Consider the following 22,395-nt stretch of genomic DNA (forward strand, 5'->3'; position numbering starts at 1 on the left):
CGGCAACGTAGGATCGAACCTTCAATGTACGGAGTACAAAATTTGCTTTTATTCTTTCATTTTTCTTTATCTGTTCTCTCTTATCTTTCTTTTTTTTTTTTCAGATTTTTTTTTTTGGTTTTCTGTTTTCTTTTCTCTGTTGTTAAGTGAGAATGTTAATAGAAAAAGAGGGCAAAAACAATAGTGGGTGGTTGGAATTGGGTCCGGATTCCCTAAAGCAACCCAATTTTGAGTTTAGATCCGGACTGTTCAATTCGAATCTGGACCAGTTCCATTCGAGGTGGAGCGCACGGGTCCCTTTAATCTAACGGCCCGATTTGAATCTGACACCCGAATCTGAATTAAAAAATTGAGTTACTTTAGGAAATCCGAACTATTGTTCAATTAGAATTAAGTGGGATGGATGCCATGCATGGGGCCACATGGCAGCCACTTTTTTTTCTCTTGAGGTTAATATATTCTTAATCAAGTACTTCAATCTTTTATTCTATAAGTAAATTCAGCAAATAATTTCAAAAATATTATTAAAATTAATGAGGAATATAGTCAAATATTTCAAGTGTTACTAAAAAAATATGCATAAAGATTTACAATTTAAATTTTAAAAATATCAAATTGAAATATTTATTTTCAAAATATTATTAAAATTACGGGATAAAAATAAAATATTTGAAATCGATAACGACTACGAGACTCTCAAATGATTAGCTTGATAAAGTGGTCAATTTCTAATTCAATCCCACTAATCAAATTAAAAACAGAACAATTAGCCAATGATATTGCACCAAGTGCCAATAACATTAAGACAGCCAAGTTAATACTTTTTCAAAGCAAATTATACTTCATAGAAAATTGCAAATAAACCCACCAAATGACAGAATTCCAACATTAAGCCCTGCTTCCATCACAAAGCCAAAATTTTAACAAGAAACAGAGCCAACAAAACAAAATATAAGATTCATTACAAAAACAATTTCATTGAAACAAACGGTTTAATTAATAAGCTATAATCTATAATTCAACACAGGTTGCTGCAGAGTGTTATCTGTCATGAAATTTAACAGGGTTTGAGAGAGACGTTTAACAAAGATAATGCTGTTTAATTTCTTGATTTAGTTATTTCTGAGTACTATTGTGCATTTGAGCTTTCAACATCAAGTATCAGTTAGTACAATTTTAGTGAACAAATCTGGTACAATGTTTCATTGAGTGAAGCCTCAATCAGTAGAAACCGGCTCCACTTGATGAAATTGCAATCTTTCTGGAGTACTGAATACATATCTATATATGAAAATTAGAGTCCTTTATTGTAATTTCTATATGTCCATTTTTGAAAAAAAAATACTAGCTGTAGCCTTGTTCTCTAGTGATACATAATGTTAACATTCTGGGACTCATGAAAATGCTCTCAGAATGAATTGAAAAAAAATAAAAAATAAAAATATTTTCTATTTTTTTTAATCTCATCAAGTCAAATCACAAATTAAGCCAATATTTGACCTTTGCACTGATGAGACACCAAAATAGAAGGTTGAAGCAGTCAAAACTCAAAACTGATACTATATCCCACAAAAGCAAATGTATAAAATGTCTGAGATATTTGATGCTCTAAACCCATTTGGAGTTGGTTGGGATTTTCCATGGCAGAAATTGGGTACTGCCTAGGAGGCATTACTCAGCGCTTCTCACTTTGAAAAGAACAGTCACACTAATTAAACAAAAAAAGTATTTAGAATTGCAGCGAGTTATTTTGTTAAACAGACATTCATCTCATACTATCATACTTAAAAATCAAAGGATAAGTAGCAATCGAGCATATGGTCATATTCCACACGAAATGAAAATGGCTATATGAATTATGGTTCTAAAAATTTTAAAACCGTAAATCATGCATTTTGGAGGCACCAAAACTGTCTCAAAATAGTCCTGACCATATAAAAAACTACCATAGTTTAGAAAATATACCCGATCTGCGATGTACCTGTTTAGGCAATTAAATGATTATTACAGATGCAGATAGTTATAAACAATCTCAGATCAATTGCTCCAAAAGAATGCTTTACCCTTCATAAAAGAAAAAAAATGTTCAAGCTCAGCTGTCCTATTAGTTTAGCAATTCAAGTGATCACAGTGTTCTGCTAGGGAAGATTACTTTCATAGTCGATATCAGCTGAATCCGCTAATTCTAAGTAATTATGTTAATCCGCCTGACCAGTAACAATTATAACTGCTGATTCATCCTATGATTCTTATTTAATTAGTTTGCAATTCTTAAAAATCCTAATTATTACATAAATTAATATATAAAATAATTATCCAAAGTTCAAAAAGTCTTCTACATGGCCTTACCAGCATATTTAATCTTTAGTTGTTCATCCAGCACTTTCATGTTCAGCTTCTCTATCATCTTGGGATTTGTCAATCGGATTCAACTGCCAATCAAAATTAGACATGACATGCAAGTAAGCCACGATTGTTGTAGAGGATTTTATGCAGGATATCAGTATAATAAAACTATTTGGTCCTATAACGACAAATTATTGTTCTAGGACTGGAAATCACCTCTTTTTCCTATTCTATAAAAACTTGGGTATATTTTTGTATGCTCTATGAATTGATCAAGGCATAAGCATGGAATTCAAGAAAATTTATCCAAGGTGTTGGTACTGGTTGGGTTTCTACTATTAAATATATAGTTAAGGGTCTCTAGCGAGCTTCTACATCACTCTAATTAATCGAGATTAGCTCTACACAGTTTGAGATTGTTAGGTTCTCAAATATTGACTGCAACATAATTTCATGAAAGCCACACTCGTCAATCTTCAGTTCTTTTATTGCTGATGAACATGTAAGCCACACATGTTGACAGTTTGGCCCAAATGTCCTCAATTTTGGATCCTCGTGGTTAGAGTATTTTTGTAATTTTTTATATAATTGAGGATATTAATAAAAAAAATCGGTGGAGAGAGCTACAAGACCGTAAAAAGTAATTGTAAAAAAAGTGATGGTTGTTTTGTTTGAGGCTCATTGTCTTTTTCTGTAAATGTTGCCACATTGGATTGATTTACTTAGATCAGTTGCACGGAACGATTATACTTAGGTTGAGCTTAAATGAGACATCTTTAATTACGCTGCGGAGGAATTATTTGCACAAATCACTCTTTGGAACAAAAACACAAATGTAATGCTACTTGTTGATTTTATCGAACTACCATGACACCAACAACTTGTGAACCCATGCCCAATTTATCTGTTCAGATGACATTGAAGAGCATACAAGTAATCCATAATTTTATATTACATAAATCCACATTTAATACCTCTTCAAGGGATTAATCCAGTAGAACAAAACCGGGTATTATTGTAACTTTGCTTGAAAAGAAACAAGTACAGTTAATGAAATGACCTAATTGAAGACAAAAAGGAAAAGAAGTACTAATATACATAGCATAGAAAATTATTAGAAATGACCAAAAAAACACCAGCGTTCAGGTATTGTCCCTGACGGAAACCTTGGGGGGAGTTGAATGGTTGCCATAACAAAAATAAAAATAGTTTTAGGCTTAATTTGCATCTGACAGCAAAACTGAAATCCAACAAGATAAACAAGCAAGATGCACAAATACATTCACAAACAAGCAAAATAAAGAGTAAGAGTAAGAAACATTCAGGCTTGTTAACTGACTTCGGACTAGCAAGCTAGATTCCTACTTTGCCAGAGATCGTAGCCACTAGCGGTGCGCCTTTCTATTTGCCGGGGTTCGAACTAACGCACTCAACTGTTAGAGAGTTGGTAATTTTCCAATCCTAGATGGCATGCTGGTAAGAGATTTAGGTAAATCTATAATGCGTAGCCTACTTAACAGCTCTATGCCCCTTGGTAACTCTTTGAGTTTTTTACAATATCTTAATGATAATGTATGTAGGTTACGAAGTAGGAAGATAGATTCAGGTAACTGCTGGATTTCATCACTGCTCAGCTGAAAGTACCGAAGGTTAATAAGGTTTTTGATGTTTACTGGTAACTCCGAAAGAAAATCACAATGCAGATCCAAAGTTTGGAGGTTGTAAAGAAGACATAAGGTTTCAGGAAGCATTTCCATCTGACTATCTTGAACACAAAGGTAGCGCAAGTGCTTTAATGTGTGGAGTGTATTTGGCAACAAGGAATAGCTCAACTGAAGAGCTCTCACACAAGCAATCTCATAGGAGATTGCAAAGTCCAAGTTTTGTTCAGGGCATCCATTTACCAATGTTCTGATAGAGCAATGATGGCTGGGTGAGAAAAAAGAACCCAATAATTTATCTTCTTTGGTTAAGTACAGATGGTATACTTTGCATGGATCATTGCATTGTTCGTTATTTTCTAAAGCTGGTCGGTATGCTTCATGAGAAATGGATCTTGCTAGATCATGTATTAAATCATGCAGCAAGAAGTACCGAGTGAACCAACAATTAACAAGTGATCTGCCTTGCAATTCATCGAAGTACTCGCTTCCAATCTCTTCCATTGTCTTCAAACTTCTTGTATTGCCATTAATATAGCCTTGTGCCATCCAGAGCCTAACCACCATGTCTTTTTCAAATAGTGTACCTTTTGGAAACACAGATAAATAACAGAAACACGGCTTTAGATGTTGCGGCAATTTCCAGTAACCTAACCTCAATGCTGGCATAACCTCTCCCATCTCATCTATTTCTGATATATCACTCTCCAAAATTTCCCTCCATTTCTCTTCATCCATTTCATAACGGAGAATGCCTCCAAGTGTCTTTATCGCTAAAGGTGAGCCTTTGCACTTTTTGACAATACCATGACCAATCTCATGCAGATTTGCATTTTCACTTGTCTCCCTACTGCCAAAAGCAAAATGCTTAAAGAGTGACCAACAATTTTCCTCTGGTAAGGAACTCAATTGAAAAGGTGATGTTGTCTGCATGATCTTAGCAACTGAGCTATTGCGAGTCGTTGTCAGAATTCTTACAAATTTAGCACCAAGAAAACCAACTCGAAAGCACTCCCACAAATTTCTTTGTTCATTCCACACATCATCTAGCACAAGAAACAAGCCATGACCACTTATCTTTTCCTTGAGAACATCTTGGAGTTTGTTTAGCTCAAAAAACTCACAGGGGCTGTTATTCACCGACTCAACTATAGTTTTGGTTAGCCGCACTAGATCAAAATCTTCTGATACAGATACCCAACATCTCTTGTCAAACAATCGACGTAGCTTAGAGTCATTGTAAACAAGTTGGGCAAGTGTAGTTTTGCCAAACCCACCCATTCCAACAATGGGAAGAACCATAAAATCTGGACCATTTGAAGGGTCCAGGAGGCTAATGATCTTCTCCTTCTCCTCCTCCCTACCAAAAATAACCCTCTCGTCCAAATGAGAACTGGTTGGCGGTCGGATTTGGGTACCAATAACCAGTCTGGTCCCATCTTCCTCCCTCAAATGAAGATCCCTACGAGCATTTGAAATCTCTTCAAACCTCTCTGTTATATCCTTGATCTTCTCAGCCATGCCATTAGGAATGGGGGCCTTGGTATTAGTAACTGAATAAGAAGCAAGGGAGGATGATGCGTACATCTCAGCAATTTTTCTCTTAGTCCCTATAGAAATGGATATCAAAATTTCTCTTAGTTATTCCCATGGATTTTTTTCATTAGTGAAGAAAAATTACCCCATGGATTTTTTACGTTATATATATGTATATCTTTTCTTTGTTGTTCTGGAGGGATTGCACATGCGTTAAATTTCCATAAATATAAACCTTTTTAAACAATAAGGATTAAAAAAATGTGACATTTCAGGTATATATATGTTATTATCTTACTAGTAATTAGTCACTACGGCAATAAAGATAAATGCAGAGAAGGAAAAATGAGAATCGGAATCAGAATCTCGTGAATTGGTAGGAATTGATTGAATTGAATTGAAAACTCGGATTATTTTGTGAGAAGTTTTTTTTGTACTAAAAATAAGAAAAAATAATTTTTTCTAAACAACATGTGAAGACAAATGAATATTACTAAAGTTGATTACATTTATAAGTTAGATACATGATATCCATGTTTTATTTTTAACTTCAAGTTTAAAAAAATATATGAAAAAATAAAATCATAATTGAAAATAATAATAATAAAATTCTTCCATATAACTTGTGACTTTGATAATTTTTGTAGTAATTTAAAATTAAACTGATGTTTAAATACACTCAGAAATAAATTCATAAAATATGATAACTATATGGCACAAAAATAAAATCGAAAGAATAGTAATTCAGCCTATTTTAAGCAAGCTTTCCTGGGCCATGTTATTTTTTTGGACCATGATACATTAAGAAAAGCATACCCCCGTCCCTATGGTAAGCCTCAATGGCAGCATCTCCGCTCTCCACTATGGATCTCAGCACCTCGTAGTAGAACTCGTCCAGCACATCCTCTGCTTGATAGGCCACACCTCTCAGCTCCGCCAGCCACAGACGAACAGAGCAGTCATGAATCTCCCTCTCTTCAGCATCCTGTTGAACGGCCTGAATCCTCGCAAGCATCCGACTCAGCTTCTCCAAATCCTTTATAACACTTTTCTGTTGATCGGTAACAGGGGATGATGGATCCTGCTGGTGCGAAGTGGAAGGGGTGCCACGAATGGCCTTCAGGAGTTTGGTGGAGAGGGATTGGATGGAAGAACACAGTGCTGACGCCATTAGTGGAATTGAAACGATACTCTCTCTCTCTTTCTCTCTCTCTCTGTGTTCAGTTTCAGTCCCTATACTCTGTGGCTGGTTGCTTGACTAGAAGACTTGTGAAATTTACTTTTCACATGATTCTTCTACGAAGTTGCGGAGTTGGTGCGCACTCCGAGCAGGGAATCACGCTGGAGTCCGCATGCTAAAGAAATAGGGGCCAATCCGAATCACTTTATTTATTTTTCACTTGTTTCAAAATACAACGGACTATTGTCCCCGACCATATATGAAACCACCACATGCAAATTGAACAGAACCAAATGAAAATAATAAAAAAAGATGTATTGATAGTATATACGACACCTGTGCAGTCCAAAATGGCATTAAACAATGCTACAAAATGAATCAAATGCTTTATGTAATATATGTGTTTTATTGTGTGGTCCGTTAACTGGGTCTTAGACGAGAATGCTTTTATTCATAAAAAACATTATAGAATAATATAGAATAATATAGAAAAAGAGAAAGAGTAGTTTTGAATTTCAATGTATAGAAATATTAGTACAAATTTTTTTGATCTAAACTTTATTTTTTATTAAAAAAAAAATCCGATTCATTTTTTATTTCCAATCCAAAATTAAAATCAGTAAAAATTCTACCAATCCTACTATATATCAAAAACAAAATACTCTCTCTTTTTTCTACCAATCCCATCACGTACTAATGGTGTATATAAAAACCAATCTCATATAATATCTACAAATCTAAGCAAAAAAAACAAAATATACACACCAACAACTAATTTCATATTGAAATTAATTACCCAATTTTAAAAAAATTGGTACAGTCTCAATCCTAATAACTATATTGTCTCGTCAATAAGTTTTTTAACAAATTAATATTTTCAACAATTTACCTCCTGATCCTATTATTCAGCATTTAAAAAAATATAATAGGTCGCACGCATATGAAAAAAAAACTGGAAACCTAGCAAAAATGCACCTGGCAATATAGCATTAAACAATGCTACCAAAATAATCAAAAGATTTATGTGGGGGCACCTCAAATATATAATATCATTTTTCTCAATAATGGTCTGTCCACTCAATTTCCTAATCCCACTCACTTTGCAAAATTAGGTTCATAAGCTTATTTAATTTGCTTAGTGGTCTGTCGACTCCATAGTTGTTAATAAATCAAAATAAACATTCTATGTTAAAAGTATAACTATTGAACTATGGGCTTGGGTCCTATTCTCCTCCTCTTTCTTTTTTTTCTTTTTTTTTTTTTGGTTTTGTTTAGGCAAAAGCCTGTAGGCTGTACAACCAGTAGTTTATATATTTCAATAAATACCACTATCGAATACCAGTAACTATAACTTCTTAAAAGCAAAAACAAAACAATGTTTTAATCTCTAAATATTGGGTATGTATACCCAATCTATTCCAATGATGGCATTCGAAATTGGAGTTCTCCTTCAAAATTTTCGAAATCTCATTCGAATTTGGAGTTCTCCGAAACCGTTTGGCTTTCTTTTTGTTGTTATCGTCAATAAATCTAAATGGAGCGTCTCTGTTTGGTTTCTCCTCCCTTGGTCCCTTTATTTTCCACTCTCTGTTTTTTGGTTTGAAAACGTGACAATTACAAGTAAAAAAAAGAAACGATAAAATGTAGCAGAGAACATATTGGTTAAATCAATTTTTTAAATAATTAAAAAGGATATAAGAAAGAATGTTAATATTTGGTGGCGATTTTGGATATTATGGTGTTTTGACTTTTGATGGAAAAATAGGCTATTCAAAAATTTGTATGGACAAATTAAATTTTTTCCCTAGATTTAACTCTCGAAGATGGTATATAAAAGATGTTAGAGTGTACCGGAATCCTTTGATAAAAGAAAAAAAAAATACTACTATTCAACCAAATAATTAATTCAATGTAATTATTACATTCAAGTCTTAAAAATAAGCATAGAAGATAAAGTGGTGTATATCCTGAAATACAAGAAAGCACAACAATTAGCATGATACTGCAATACAGCCGAGTTAATACTTATTCAAAGCAAATCATGGAAATTTAAAAAAAAAAAACAACAACAACAAATGGAAGAATTACAACATTAAACCCTGCTTCAGTCACTGCCCCTCCACTATCTACAGAGATGGATCTGGAATTTTATCATGAACAGATCCAACAAAATAATAAATATAAGATTCATGATACAATTTTTTCATTGAAATAAACAGAGGATTGCTATCAAGAGCTTCCAAAAATGCATTGATATGAACAATTTTTTAATGTTGCCTTTTAAACTTTTTAATTTATATATAAAAAAATTCAAAAGTGTTTTTTTATTATATACATGTAGAGAAAATAATATAAATCATATCTAGCGATTTTATTTTGACACATTTGTTTTACAGATTGACTCTTAGGCCCAAAATTCTTCAATTTTGGATCCGGGCTTGATTGTTACAAAGAATTATTCCAGAATAAGGCAGTTTGGGCAAGAGCAAGATTTCTGGATATTAGATGGAATATTACTTGCACATCAATGATATGTCAAGATTTCAATTATATCTTGTACGTGTTTAGTCTTCACTTTGTGTTTTAGCCTTTTTTAGATAGATTCTCTCGGTTTGTTTTGAAAAAAGGCATTAGTGTTTTCTTTTATTTAACATAGCTTCTATTAAATGAGGCAGGTACATAGTTTATTTTATTTATTCTTAATAGTTTGTTTTATTTATTTGATAGGACCAGGTATATAGCATTTTTTATCCCCCACGCACACAGCGCGCCTTTCAAATACTCTATGTTCATTTTCCATTTTAGGATTCTGATCGGACGATGCAGATCTAAACATAAATATTGTGTTACCTCAGAAGATTTGGACTCAAAAATAATAGCTGCATCTGATTACAACAATACTTATTTTATAAATTTTGCCACAATCAAACATGGGCATACATAGTATAGCTTACTCCCGTTATATTACGTGTCAACATTAGATAAGAAAAAGTAAATAAGTACAGGTACATATTCACTTATGTTGTGAAAACAACCTTCCAACTATTTTTCAGAAAAGGCAAAACATAATCTTTTTGAAGTGCCTTTACTTAAGCCTGAAGGAAGCACCTGGTTCTTTTTTTGGGGTTAGGAAGCATCTAATTCTTTTTTTTTTTCACTATCAATATCCAGCACATTCAAAACCGTAAATTACAAAAAGGACATCAACTAATCCTGTCAATTCTAAACTGCTAAACTTACCCAAACTAATCTTTACTAAATGAAGTTAAAAAATTACAACTAGAGCCATAAAAAAAAAAAAACTAATAACCTGTTAAATTTGCTTCAAATCGTTAACTGCATATTGCATCTAAGATTAACAGCGCATTCGACTCTCCGTTTACAAAATCGCGCACTCTTCGTTATTATGTTATGAATCCAGCTTTCAAATTTCTGGTTCAAATTCTTTTTTGAATTGGTACATCTGGTACCAGATTTAACCTTCGATACAATCCATGCTCCATATATATTGCTTTAGTTGAAATAGACAATCGATGCATAGATTGTTCCCACAATGAGCTTAGATACAAACAACAGAACCTAAAAAATAAATAAAACATAATCGCAAAGCAATAATAAAAATGGATAATTTCAATTTGAATTTTTTTTATTTATTCAATATTCTTACAGAGTTACAGATGACAAACTTCAAAATATGAATATGAATATAACTACAAATATTAATTACAATTAAAAAAGTACTCCCTAATTTACCAGTTTCCACCCACAACGCTGCCAAAAAAATAAAAATAAAAACTATTTAACAAGTCAATACTTTTAAACAATTTCTCCCAAATTTTTTTAATTTAAAGAATTAAATAAAAACAATCGAAAGGTATCCAGCAGATGAAAAAAAACTAGAAATCTAGCTTAAGTGCAACCTCTTTCCACGTATTATCTTTTGTTTAAAGGTAATAGACAGATACAAAGTAGATGTTATTTTGTGCACTATGTTACTACAAAATTGTAGTTTTGCATGATTTTATTTCATCTCTTACACCTTTTTTATTTATTAATGAGTAAATACATTTTGCGATTGTTGAGAACGTTAATCCAATGAATAATGTTGAATACAAAATTAAATAACTTAACAAGAAACATTAAAAATGGTACTCAATTAAATAAACATATACAATCATCACAATATAAACTCATAAATAATCATTACAGGAACATAAATGGTGCTTAATTGCAACTTCAAAAAGACCATTTCCTTCCATCTTTATCTTGGTTCTTGATTGTGTAGGCCCATCAGTAATCTAATCACCGATTAACCCTTAGGCCCAAAAGTCATCAATTTATGTGAAATGTTGTGACATTGAATTTATTTTAGACCAATTGCACAGACACGCTTTAGGTTGGGCTCAAATGAGGCAGCAGCAGCTAAGGCATTGTTTGCGTTATGTATCACTCTTTCAAACAAAAACGCAAACTAATTTACTGGTACTTGAAGAGCATACGAGTAAACTATAAATTTAGATTGCATAAATCTTCATTTAATACCACTTCAAAAAACTTAGCAGTTCAGCTTGGACTAATCCAATCGAACATTACAGAATACATCCTAACTGAAGACAAAAGGAAAAAAAATACTAAATGATCGAATAAAAAAACTGGATCGAAATCGAACCAGAGTTTCTAATTTTGTACAACTATCAAACATAAAATGACAGTAAATGAAACTAAGAAGCTGCTCTTTCTGATTCAGTCCCACAATCAATCTAGGAACAGAACAATTAATTAGCATGGTACTGCATCACCAGTTCCAAACAACCATGTTAATACATATTCAAGCAAATTACACTTCATAGAAAATTACAAATAAGCCCACCAAATTGCACAATTCCAACATTAAGCCCAGCGGCAACCCCAGCCCCTCCACTATATACTATCGATTGAGATGGAGCTGGAATTTTACCATGAAACAGAGCAAACAAAACAAAATATAAAATTGATGTTAAAAAAAAAATTCATTGAAAGAAACGGTTGAAGAATATATAACATTCTGGAATGAGCCACAAAATTCTATTGTTATTTTCACTTATAGCCACTTAATCGGTTTACTAGGCATTTACGAGTACCATTTTGCCACAACAATTCAAAACTGGAGAGAAATTTATGAAAATTCTTGAAATTTTTTACACCGACCAAGTTGAGGTCATAGCATCTACCAGGGTTTGAGGGACGCGCGGATAACATTAACAAGATAATGTCGTAAACATTACAAATGACCAAAACACCCAGTAGTGAGGTTAGTGAAAGGCAAATTTAACAAATGACCAATACATCAGAATATGGGCCTAACTGTTAGTATTCAGTATAAATCCAGGCACTCTGTACTGATCTAGGTATGGTGAAACTATATAATATTGGTACATAATAGCAACACGAAACACCATGTGTCTAAAGTTGGTATGATAAACTTACAAATAAAAATTGCTATATGAATCATGGTTCTAAATGAAAATTAAAGCTGTAAAGCATGCATTCCGAAGGCAACAAAACTTCCTCCAATTAATCTTGACCTTATAAATTATCATGGTTTAGGCAATATACCTGCTGAAGCAACAAAATGGTTATTACAGACGAAGGTGGGTCTAAACAATCTCAGATCAATTGCTTCAAAAGAATGCTTGATCCTGCATAAAAGACAAAAAAAATCATGTTACTCTAGTTGAGAATGTTACTGATATATTAACACACACACACACACACCCCAAAATAAAGAAAAAAATAAAAATACTACCCTTAGAAAAAGTGAATATCAGTTGAATCCATAATTTAATTCGATAGCGTTCTAGGAAATAAGCATCACTCAAGTGTGCAATAATTTCCCCTTTTAGTTTAATCCAATTAACTCAAAATGATGGAAGGTAGAAATAAGTATCAATATAACCTGACTTCATGCTCAGCTGTCCTATTAGTTTAGCAAAATCCTTAAGTCTAATTTCAATTCAAGTGATCACAGAGTTCTGTTATGGAATATTATCTTAAATAGTTGATATACACTGAATTCACTTTGATTGTATGTAATTATGTTAAGCTGAATCCGCCTAACCACTAACCAGTAACAACTATAACTGCTGGTTTCATCTTATGCTTCTTACTTGAAGTAGTTTGCAATTCTTAAAACTCGTAACTATTACATATTTGCATACTGGAGTCTTCATAATTTTATAAAATTTTCAAGAATTATGAATATATTTCTATATTATGCCTAATCCTTGCATAAATTAAGTGAGAAAATATTTGACCACAGTTCAATAAGTCTTCTACATGGCCTTACCAGCATATTTAATCTTTAGTTGTTGCTCCACCACCTCCCTGTTCTGCTTCTTCATCATCTTGGGGATTACCAATAGGATTCATCTGCCAATGAAAATTAGACATGACTATCAGGTAACAAAAGATTAATTGTTCTAGAGGATTTTATGCTGGACATCAATATAATACGAGCTGTTTAATCATGTTCTGCAACTTGGGTATATTCTAGTACTGGAAATCACCTCTTTTCCTATTCTTTATTTTTTTTGTCTTCTTCTGCAACTTAGGTATACATTTTTATGCTTTATGAATCAATCAAGGCTTAAGCATGGAATTCCAGAAAATTTACCCAAGATGTTGGTATCAGTTGGATCTGATACTAATAAATATATATAGTCAAGTGTTTTTGGCCTCTAAATAATCTAATATAATTTAGATTTAATGTTGTACCTTGACCTCGTAGTAAGTGATCCAGTTTCTTTGGCACCAGTCTCTCATGAGAGGACAATTACCAATAATAATATGAGGCCTAAATTGGAGGCTCTCAGGAGAGATGCTTATGTTCCTACAGTGTAGTAGTTCCACATTTTTCAGTTTCATCAGGCCATGAAAACCTTCCAACACAGCCAGCCTTGGGCACTTCTTTATCACAAGAACCTTGAGAGTGCTCGAATGGCTTTGAACCGATAGCAACGGAAAGGAGCTCAGCTTGTCACAAGAATCCAATTCCAGGAATTTGAGTGATAGTGGTAGTGTTTTATCATTCCAATTGCACAACTCTGGACAATATGATATGGTCACGCACTTTAGGTTGCTGAGGTTATCCAGCCCTGTCACTGATATGACCTTTATGCATCTATAGATCTCCAGTATCACCAACGAAGCCATATTTAGCATTATACACTGGCAGCTCATCCCAAATGATGGTGCACATGTTAATGATTCCACTTCTTGAAAATCTTCTTTTGTTAAGAATAAAGAAAAGTGATTTTTTAAAAGTGGAATTGTGGAATCTGACAGATGGATCTCATTATTCCCACACAAATTCAACTCTTGAATTCTTGGATCTCTCTGTTGCATGAGTGAAATAGATTAGTGTAAGTAAAGAACATGAGTAATGAGTGAAACAGATTAGTGTAATTAAAGAATATAGGGTAATAAAAAAGGTAATAAAATGCTCATGGTATGGTGATCCGGTACCTGATAGACATATCTTTTGCCCAAATATAATCTGGGACAGTCACAAATTTCAGCCCTCTGGATCATGGAGTGTAACACATCATTTGCGGAATCTACTCTAGCATAATTTAAGACATCATTCGTCCAATTAATTGAATGTAGATCTATGCAGTTTGAGATTGTTAGGTTCTCATATACTGACCATAACATGATTTTTCGAAAGCCACACTCATGTATCTTCAGTTCCAAGGTTCGAACTGGTATGGTTATGGATTCTAATTTTGGGCAGTATTCAAAAGAAATTTTCCAAACAGAAGTTGAGCCACTGTTCATCCAATCAATTGAGATTAGCTCTACACATTTTGAGATTTTTAGGCACTGGGATATTGACCCAAACCTAATTTCACAAAAGCCACACTCGTGTACTGTCAGTCTTTCTATTACTGATTGACATGTTAGGAGTTTCAATTTTGGGCAGTACTTGAAAGTAACGTTCCAAACTTTCTGCGGAATTATTCCAATTTTCTCTAATTTCGGGCAATTTTCTATAGTGAGATCTACAAGACGTGGGAAGTCACCATCATGTGCCTGCCACTCCCCCAAATTGAGCAAGTTGTTCAATGAGAGAGTTGTAAGTGATGGGTAACTAGGTTCCCTGGGCTGCTTGGAACGACCATATTCTGTTAACAGTGAATATGTGTTGAGCTCATCTCCCACATTTCTAACCTCAGTATTACCTGATATTCTGAGATCTCTGAGATATGAAAGTTGACCAAATGGTGGTATGAAGTTAGGCTCAGTACAAAAGTTAAGAACAAGATGTGTCAATTTGGGAAGTAATGGAATATGCAACCAAGAAGGAAAAATCCGCCCTCCATAATTTAATATTAAAAGTCGTCGGAGGTTACCGTGAGGTTGGAGGTTCTGGAGTACAGCTTCTTGTATCTTTTCATCATTCTTATTCTTTGAATTTGTACTTGATTGCACATCTAAATGGAGTTTGGGTAATTTAGTAACGATTAGACAACTAGGATCTTCCTGAAAGTTTAAACCTAAGCCGTATAAATTTGGCTTTGATGCAAGATTGGCATTCTTGGAGTATTCTGCATCACTGATATTTTTTAGCCCTGATAAGCAAAGCCCCCATCTGAGATCATTCATATCCTTAAGCTCTCCCAACCCCCCAATCATTCCATGATCCATGACACTAAATTTCCCAAATAGTGCACTTTTAAGAGTTGTTAATTTTCCAATCCCAGGTGGCATGTAGATAAGAGATTCAGGTAAATATAGAAAGTGCAGCCTAGTTAGCTGCTCTATGCCCCTTGGTAACTCTTTAATTTTCATACAACAATTTAAAGATAATGTACGCAAGTTGCGAAGTAGGAAAATATATTCAGGTAACTGCTGGATTTTACTACTATTCAGCCGGAAGTACCGAAGGTTAATAAGGTTTTTGATGTTTTCAGGTAACTTCCGAAGAGAAAAGGTTTTCAGATCCAAAATTTGGAGGTTGTAAAGAACACATAATGTTTCAGGAAGCGTTTCCATTTGACTATTTTCTAAAAAAAGGTACCGCAAGTGCTTCCATATGCCAAATGTATTTTGGAACAAGGAATACCTCAAATGAAGAGCTCTCATACAACCAATCTCACAGGAGAGTGCATTGTCAAAAATCTGTGTTGGGCATTCATTTACAATTGTTCTAATAGACCCGTAGTTGCCAGGTGCTAAAACAGAACCCAACAATTTATCTTGTTTGGTCAAGTACAAATGATATACTTTGCATGGACTACTGCATTGTTGGACATTTTCTGAAACAGGTCGGTATGCTTCTTGAGAAATGGATCTTGCTAGATCATGCATTAAATCATGCAAGACGTAAAAATTAGCAGGGAAGAAATCCGTACAGAAAAGCCCACCATCAACAAGTGCCCTTTCAACAAGTGATCTGCCTTGCAATTCATCGAAGTACTCGCTTCCGATCTCTTCCAATGTTTTCAAATTTCTTGTATTGCCATTAACATACCCTTGCGCCATCCAGAGATTAACCACCATGTCTTTTACAAATGGTGTACCTTTTGGAAACATGGATAAATAAAGAAAACATGGCTTAAGATGTTGTGGCAATTTATGGTAACTTAACCATAATGCTGGGATAATCTCTCCATTTTCATCTATTTCTGAAATATCACTCTCCAAAATTTCCCTCCATTTCTCTTCATCCATTTCATAACGGAGGATGCCTCCAAGTGCCTTTACGGCCAAAGGTGATCCTTTGCAATTTTTGACAATACCACGACCAATCTCGTGCAAATTTGCATCTTCACTTGTCTCCCTATTGCCAAAAGTAAAATGCTTAAAAAGTGACCAACAATTTTCCTCGGGTAAGGAACTCAATTGTAAAGGTGATGTTGTCTGCATGATATTTGCAACCGAGGTATTGCGAGTCATTGTCAAAATTCTTACAAATTTAGCACAAAAAAAAACAACTGAAAAGCACTCCCACAGGTTTCCTTTATCATTCCACACATCATCTAGCACGAGAAACAAGCTTAAACCTCTAATCTTCTCCTTGAGAACATCTTGAAGTTTGCTTAGCTCAGAAAATTCACTAGGGTTGTTACTCACTGACTCAACAATAGCTTTGGTTAGTCGCACTAAATCAAAATCTACAGATACAGATACCCAACATCTCTTATCAAACACCTGACAAATCCTAGAGTCATTGTAAATAATCTTGGCAAGTGTGGTCTTGCCGAACCCGCCCATTCCAACAATGGGAAGAACCATAAAATCTGGACCATTTGAAGGGTTCAGAAGGCTAATGATCTTCTCCTTCTCCTCCTCCCTACCAAAAATAGCTCTCTCATCCATATGAGAGCTGGTTGGCAATCGAATTTGTGGACTGACAATCCTTCGGGTCCCATCCTCCTCCCTCAAATGAAGATCCCTACGAGCATTTGAAATCTCTTCAAACCTCTCTATTATACCCTTAAACTTCTCAGCCATGCCATCTGGAATTGAGACCTTGGTAGTAAATGAATAAGAGGCAAGGCAGGACATCTCATCAAATTTTCTCTTAGTCCCTGTAGAAATGTATATCAAAATTTCTCTTAGTCATCCGATATTTATCTTTAAAAAAAAAAGCAAAACCATCTCTTTCACAATTCCTCGAGTAGTCGAGTTACCCCAAAGATTTTTTTAGGTTTTCTACTTTTTTTTGTTTGTGTTGTATTTAATGGAGTGCTTAAGGATTAAAGTCCCATATCTATAACCTTTCTTTTTAGGCAGTGAGAATTAAGAAATAGAACATTTCAGGTGTGTGTTATCATCTTATCACTTAGGCACTATGGCAGCAAAGGTAAATGTAAAACCATAGTTCTGAAACTCGGAATCGGATTTTTGACCGCCGAGTCAGAATCGGATGAATTGGCCGGAATCGGAAGAATCGGATCGGTAACTCGGGTTTTTTTGACAGAAGCCTTGTTTTGTAGCCAAAAAATAGAAAAAAATTGATAAAAATAATTTGAAAAAAAACTATGTTAATTAAGACAATATTACACTCACATAATCCACTAATTATATAATATATTACAAACATTACAAATAGAACACACTTTTATTGCCAAAAGCTATGCCGAGCTGGCTGGATCATCTCATTGTCCTTTGTTATAAATTGTCTTTCTTCTATCTTGTTTCCATATAAATTTGATTTTCTTTCTTCTATCTTGTTATAACCCGTAATTTTAATTAATGTTAAGTAAATTTAAACAAATTATTGATAATAAAATCTCGACTAATTAAAACTTTTGAAATTTCAAAAGGAAATTTTATATTAAGATTCAACGAAATAAAATTCACTAACGAATTAAATAAATGGGCAACTATAAAATTATAATTTGTAACTGAAATCAAATTTAGTGGATCGAAACATATTATGAGTTAGAAACATCTGAACAATAAATTTGATGTATATATAATTATTCTTAAACCAATTTAAAAGTTTGAAATTTATAAAATTAATTGTTATAAATACAATTGCATATTTAGAAATCCTAATTCTTCTGACATGTTAAGAATGTCAGGTTTCATTTAAATAATATGGTTATTAAAAAGAATTTTCTAAAAACTATAAATTAGAGTTATAAATTAGAATAATTAATGTTTCGAAACTGAAAGTTCAACATAGATCGAACTTACATAACGAGTAAGTTTTTAACGAAGAAACAAAATAACTATGTGACCACACGAAATGCCACACATCTCCATCCTCACCATATTTCTTTTTCTTTCTCTCTTCATTTCCTTTCCAGCGGACCCCACATCTTTAAAGCCCGCCTATTCTCTTCTCTCATTTCCAAGGTTCTAAATAGCGATTATAGCGGCATAGCGGGGAGACAAAAAAAAAGCTATTGCGAATAGCGTAGCTATAGAGGAAGCTATCACACATAGCGATTTTCCTTTTTCAAACTTTATATTATATATTTCTACTAACTATTAATAATCCACATATTATATATCAACATAATCAATATTATATATTATATTATATATTATATATCAACATAATCAATATTAGAGAATTAATATAATAACTAAATGACAAGTATCTAAGTCTATACTTTTTATCAATTACGCAAATAAGAAGGAAAAAAAATCTAAAAAGTAACATTATTTAATAGTTTTTTTTTTTGAGTGAAAATTATTTAATAGTTTATACTTCATGGTATTACATATTATAATAGACAAAGAGCAATTAATTTTATAAGGTAAATAAAGTCAATATACATATTTAAATATTTTATAATTATAATAATAATCAAAATCAGCTTTCAATTGAAACAAACGATAATAATTTTACAAATGAATACTATAAAAAGAGTAATCAAAATGAAGAATTAATATTTGAATATTTATCGATATAGAATGATAGAATAAATCACAAATAAAAATAGAAGCATATAGTTTGGTTTAGTATATTTATCGTAGAAGACCATGTAGCATTAGAAATAAGAATAGAAGTACAGAAGTCCATATAAATTGCAAAAAAAAAAACTATGTAGCATAGCGGTAGCTATAGCGGGTCTCATATAGTGGTAATAGCGGTTAGCTATTATAGCTATAGCGGTCGTAGCTGAGTTAGCGCAATTTTATCTCATAGCTTAGCGTTTATGGTCTGTAAAAGCTATAGCGTAGCTATAGCGCCGCTATAGCTAGCTATTTAGAACCCTGCTCATTTCTCGGAGAAGGCATTGGCTGCCAAAAAAAACCAATTCAATTTTGGATTCAAATCCGTGCCTCTTTTTCTATTCCTCTTACAGATGGACCCCACCTTCATTAATTCATTTATCTCTTTTGTAGTCTCTCTCACTGACCCGCGGACCCCACCCATTTAATCTCTTCTTCTCCATCTCATTTCCTTCCTGGAGAAGGAAAGTCGCACGCCCCTCTCTCGCTTCTTCTCCAAAATTTCGCTGTTTCCCCGTCAACCCAAGCCTTCACCTCAGCAACTCAAGCCATCTTGACAATGGGCAGCAACTCAGCAACTCAAGCCTTCTTGACGATTGTCAATTTTATTGTTTTTCTGCACATAACTCGCACAACCGAGTTAACTCGGGAAAAATCGGCTCACCTCCAGTTGAATCGGTGAGAACTCGGTTGACTCGGCCTAAAAATTGGCTAACTCGGCCGAGTCAAGCACTGTTCATCCGAGTTTTGCCGAAAAACTCGCACGAGCAAGAAACTCGGGTGAAACGCGGCCCGGTCCCGTCCGATTCCGAGTTGACTCGGAATCGGCCGATTTTCAGAACCATGTGTAAAACAACCCAACTAACATGAGTTGTTATACACATGAGAGCTAACTCATGTGTGTATGCATATAAACTTAAAGTGCTATGATAAAAGTGCCAAAAGGTATTTTTTTTAAAATGCCCACAATATACCAAAATATACAATTAAACTTAAAAGCATACCGCCGTCCCTATGATAGGCTTCAATGACAGCATCTCCGCTTTCAACAATGAATCTGAGCACCTCGTAGTTGAACTCGTCCAGCACATCCTCTGCTTGGTAGGCCACCCCTCTCAGCTCTGCTAGCCACAGACGAACAGAGCTATCGTGAATCTCCCTTTCTTCAGCATCCTGTTGAATGGCCTGGATCCTTGTAATCATCCGACTCAGCTTCTCCAAATCCTCTCTAACACTTTTCTGTTGGTCGGTAACAGGGGATGGTGGGTCCTGCTGGTGCGAAGTGGAAGGGAGGCCACGAATGGCCTCAAGGAGCTTGGTGGAGAGGGATTGGATGGAAGAAAACAGTGCAGACGCCATTGAATAAAATTGAATTGAATTGAAACTCTGTGTGTGTTCAGTTTCAGTCTCTACTCTGTGGCTGATTGCTTGACTAGAAGACCTGTGCAAATTAATTTTCACTTCTTTATTCCCTGAAGTTGCGGATCTGATATGCATGCAACCCGTGGGTTTATTCACTGTGGCACATTCCTACTAGAGAATCATGCTGCAGGTCGGGGACAGCTATTATCATTACTATTATTTTAAGCATAGTAGGAAATATCGGCCGATACGTATCGGTATCGGCCGTGACCGATCCGATACTGGTCCGATACTCGCGATAGTGTGTTAAGCTCCAATCTATGGTATTGGCTGATACTGGTCCGATACGTATCGGCATTGGCCGTGACCGATCCCGATACCGAATACCGATATTTCCTACTATAATTTTAAGTTCTTTCTTATTACAACACTCTCATTGTTCTTCTTAAGCCACAAAAAATCAAGTCCCCGTCCATATAGTACCACCACTTGGCATCTCTAGCCATGTGAACCGTTTGGAAAATAATAAAAAAGGTTGCATTGGTGGAATCATAGAATATGATAATAGTGCAGGGCAATATGACATTAAACAATGCTACAAAAAGAATCAAATATATCAAATATATCCCTCAAGTTCTTCAATTTATCTTTCAAAACTTTTCCAATTTTCTATTTACCCTTCTACTCTTTGTTATGTCAAATATATACCTCAACTTTAATATTCTTTCTTCAAAAAAAAAAAAACCTTTGATATTCTTTTTCTATTTAACCATAAAGTTAATTCTTCACTATTTAATATTGTCTGATTTATTTGTACACAAACCTTCATCAAAGAGCTAATGCTGTAATGCATCCTCTAATTCAAAGAAATATAAAGATGGTACGATATTATTTATTTGAAGCAAATGTTAGAACTTCATTGCACAAATTTTGCAAAACAATCCTAATATGGCTGTGTAAATCAAATTATTTTTGGCACCCGAAGAAGGAATCACCTATTGTGGGGTATATTTGTATTATTGGTAATGCAAATTAATTCAAAACTACCATCTTGACAAAATTCACCATAAGCATATACTTATACCTGAAAAGGAGACTTTTTTACTAAAAAGTGGAATAGCGACCAAGAACACAAGAAGACTGCTGAAGAAGGCAGATCACCACAACAACAATCCGAAGGGCGGAGTGGAAAACGGAAAACATGAGTGCATGGGAAAAAAGAGAACAATAAACTTACAAAAATAAAAATAGAACAAAATAGAAAAGAGTATTCTTGTCTTTTATTAATTTAATCAGGATTTAACTATGATTAACTCCATATATAGTTAGTGTATAATAGATAAAAAAAGAAAGAGTTATAAAAATTAACGAATAAATTAGGTAAATTAAAATATTTAGGGTTAAATAAGAAATTAGAAAAATTTATAAAGGTATACAAAAAATTAAGTCTTTATGTAGTATTTATGTTTTGCTATATGCATTTTGTCATCAGCGTCTTAGACGAGAATGCTAGTAGCAAGAGAATTATTCATAGAAAACATTATAAAATAATATAAAAGGAGAGAGAGTACTTTAGATTTTCGATGTATAAAAAAAACAGTAGAAAATATGTTGATCCTAAGTTTCCGGTTGCCTTCAACTTCCGTGGATTGGAAAAACTTTGGATCTTCAAAAATATTACCTTCAAATTTCTTATCTTGTTTGTCACAGGAGTTCCCAGACTGTTTTATTAGAAGAAAGCTTTGGATCGGTAGACATTTTTTCTGATCCAAAGTTTAGATCATTGTACCAATCCTTTGAATGTACTCTCTCTTTCCTATATTATTTTATAATTTTTTTTATGAATAAATTTTTTTC

The 22,395-nt window shown here is 33.8% G+C and overlaps 2 protein-coding genes across 2 annotated transcripts in view; both read right to left on the reverse strand.

Moving 5' to 3' along the window:
- LOC144554497 (putative disease resistance protein RGA3) overlaps window positions 1–20,535 on the reverse strand; it is a 107,254-nt gene extending 86,719 nt beyond the window's left edge. The window contains exons 1-2 of the mRNA XM_078302812.1: window positions 20,181–20,535; window positions 14,632–17,294 (exon numbers count right to left, since the gene is read on the reverse strand). Coding sequence (XP_078158938.1) covers window positions 14,632–17,294; window positions 20,181–20,535 — 3,018 coding nt within the window. The remainder of the gene's footprint in view (window positions 1–14,631; window positions 17,295–20,180) is intronic.
- On the reverse strand, window positions 3,442–6,714 carry LOC144554367 (putative disease resistance RPP13-like protein 1). Its single transcript, XM_078302692.1, has 2 exons — window positions 6,360–6,714; window positions 3,442–5,617 (listed from the first exon to the last, which is right to left on the reverse strand). The coding sequence occupies exons 1-2, from the start codon at window positions 6,712–6,714 to the stop codon at window positions 3,783–3,785; spliced, it is 2,190 nt and encodes a 729-aa protein (XP_078158818.1). The 3' UTR covers window positions 3,442–3,782.
- Window positions 20,536–22,395: the final 1,860 nt, after the last annotated feature.

This window comes from Carex rostrata, chromosome 5 (assembly GCF_964058835.1).
Source record: "Carex rostrata chromosome 5, lpCarRost1.2, whole genome shotgun sequence".
Taxonomy (NCBI): domain Eukaryota; kingdom Viridiplantae; phylum Streptophyta; class Magnoliopsida; order Poales; family Cyperaceae; genus Carex; species Carex rostrata.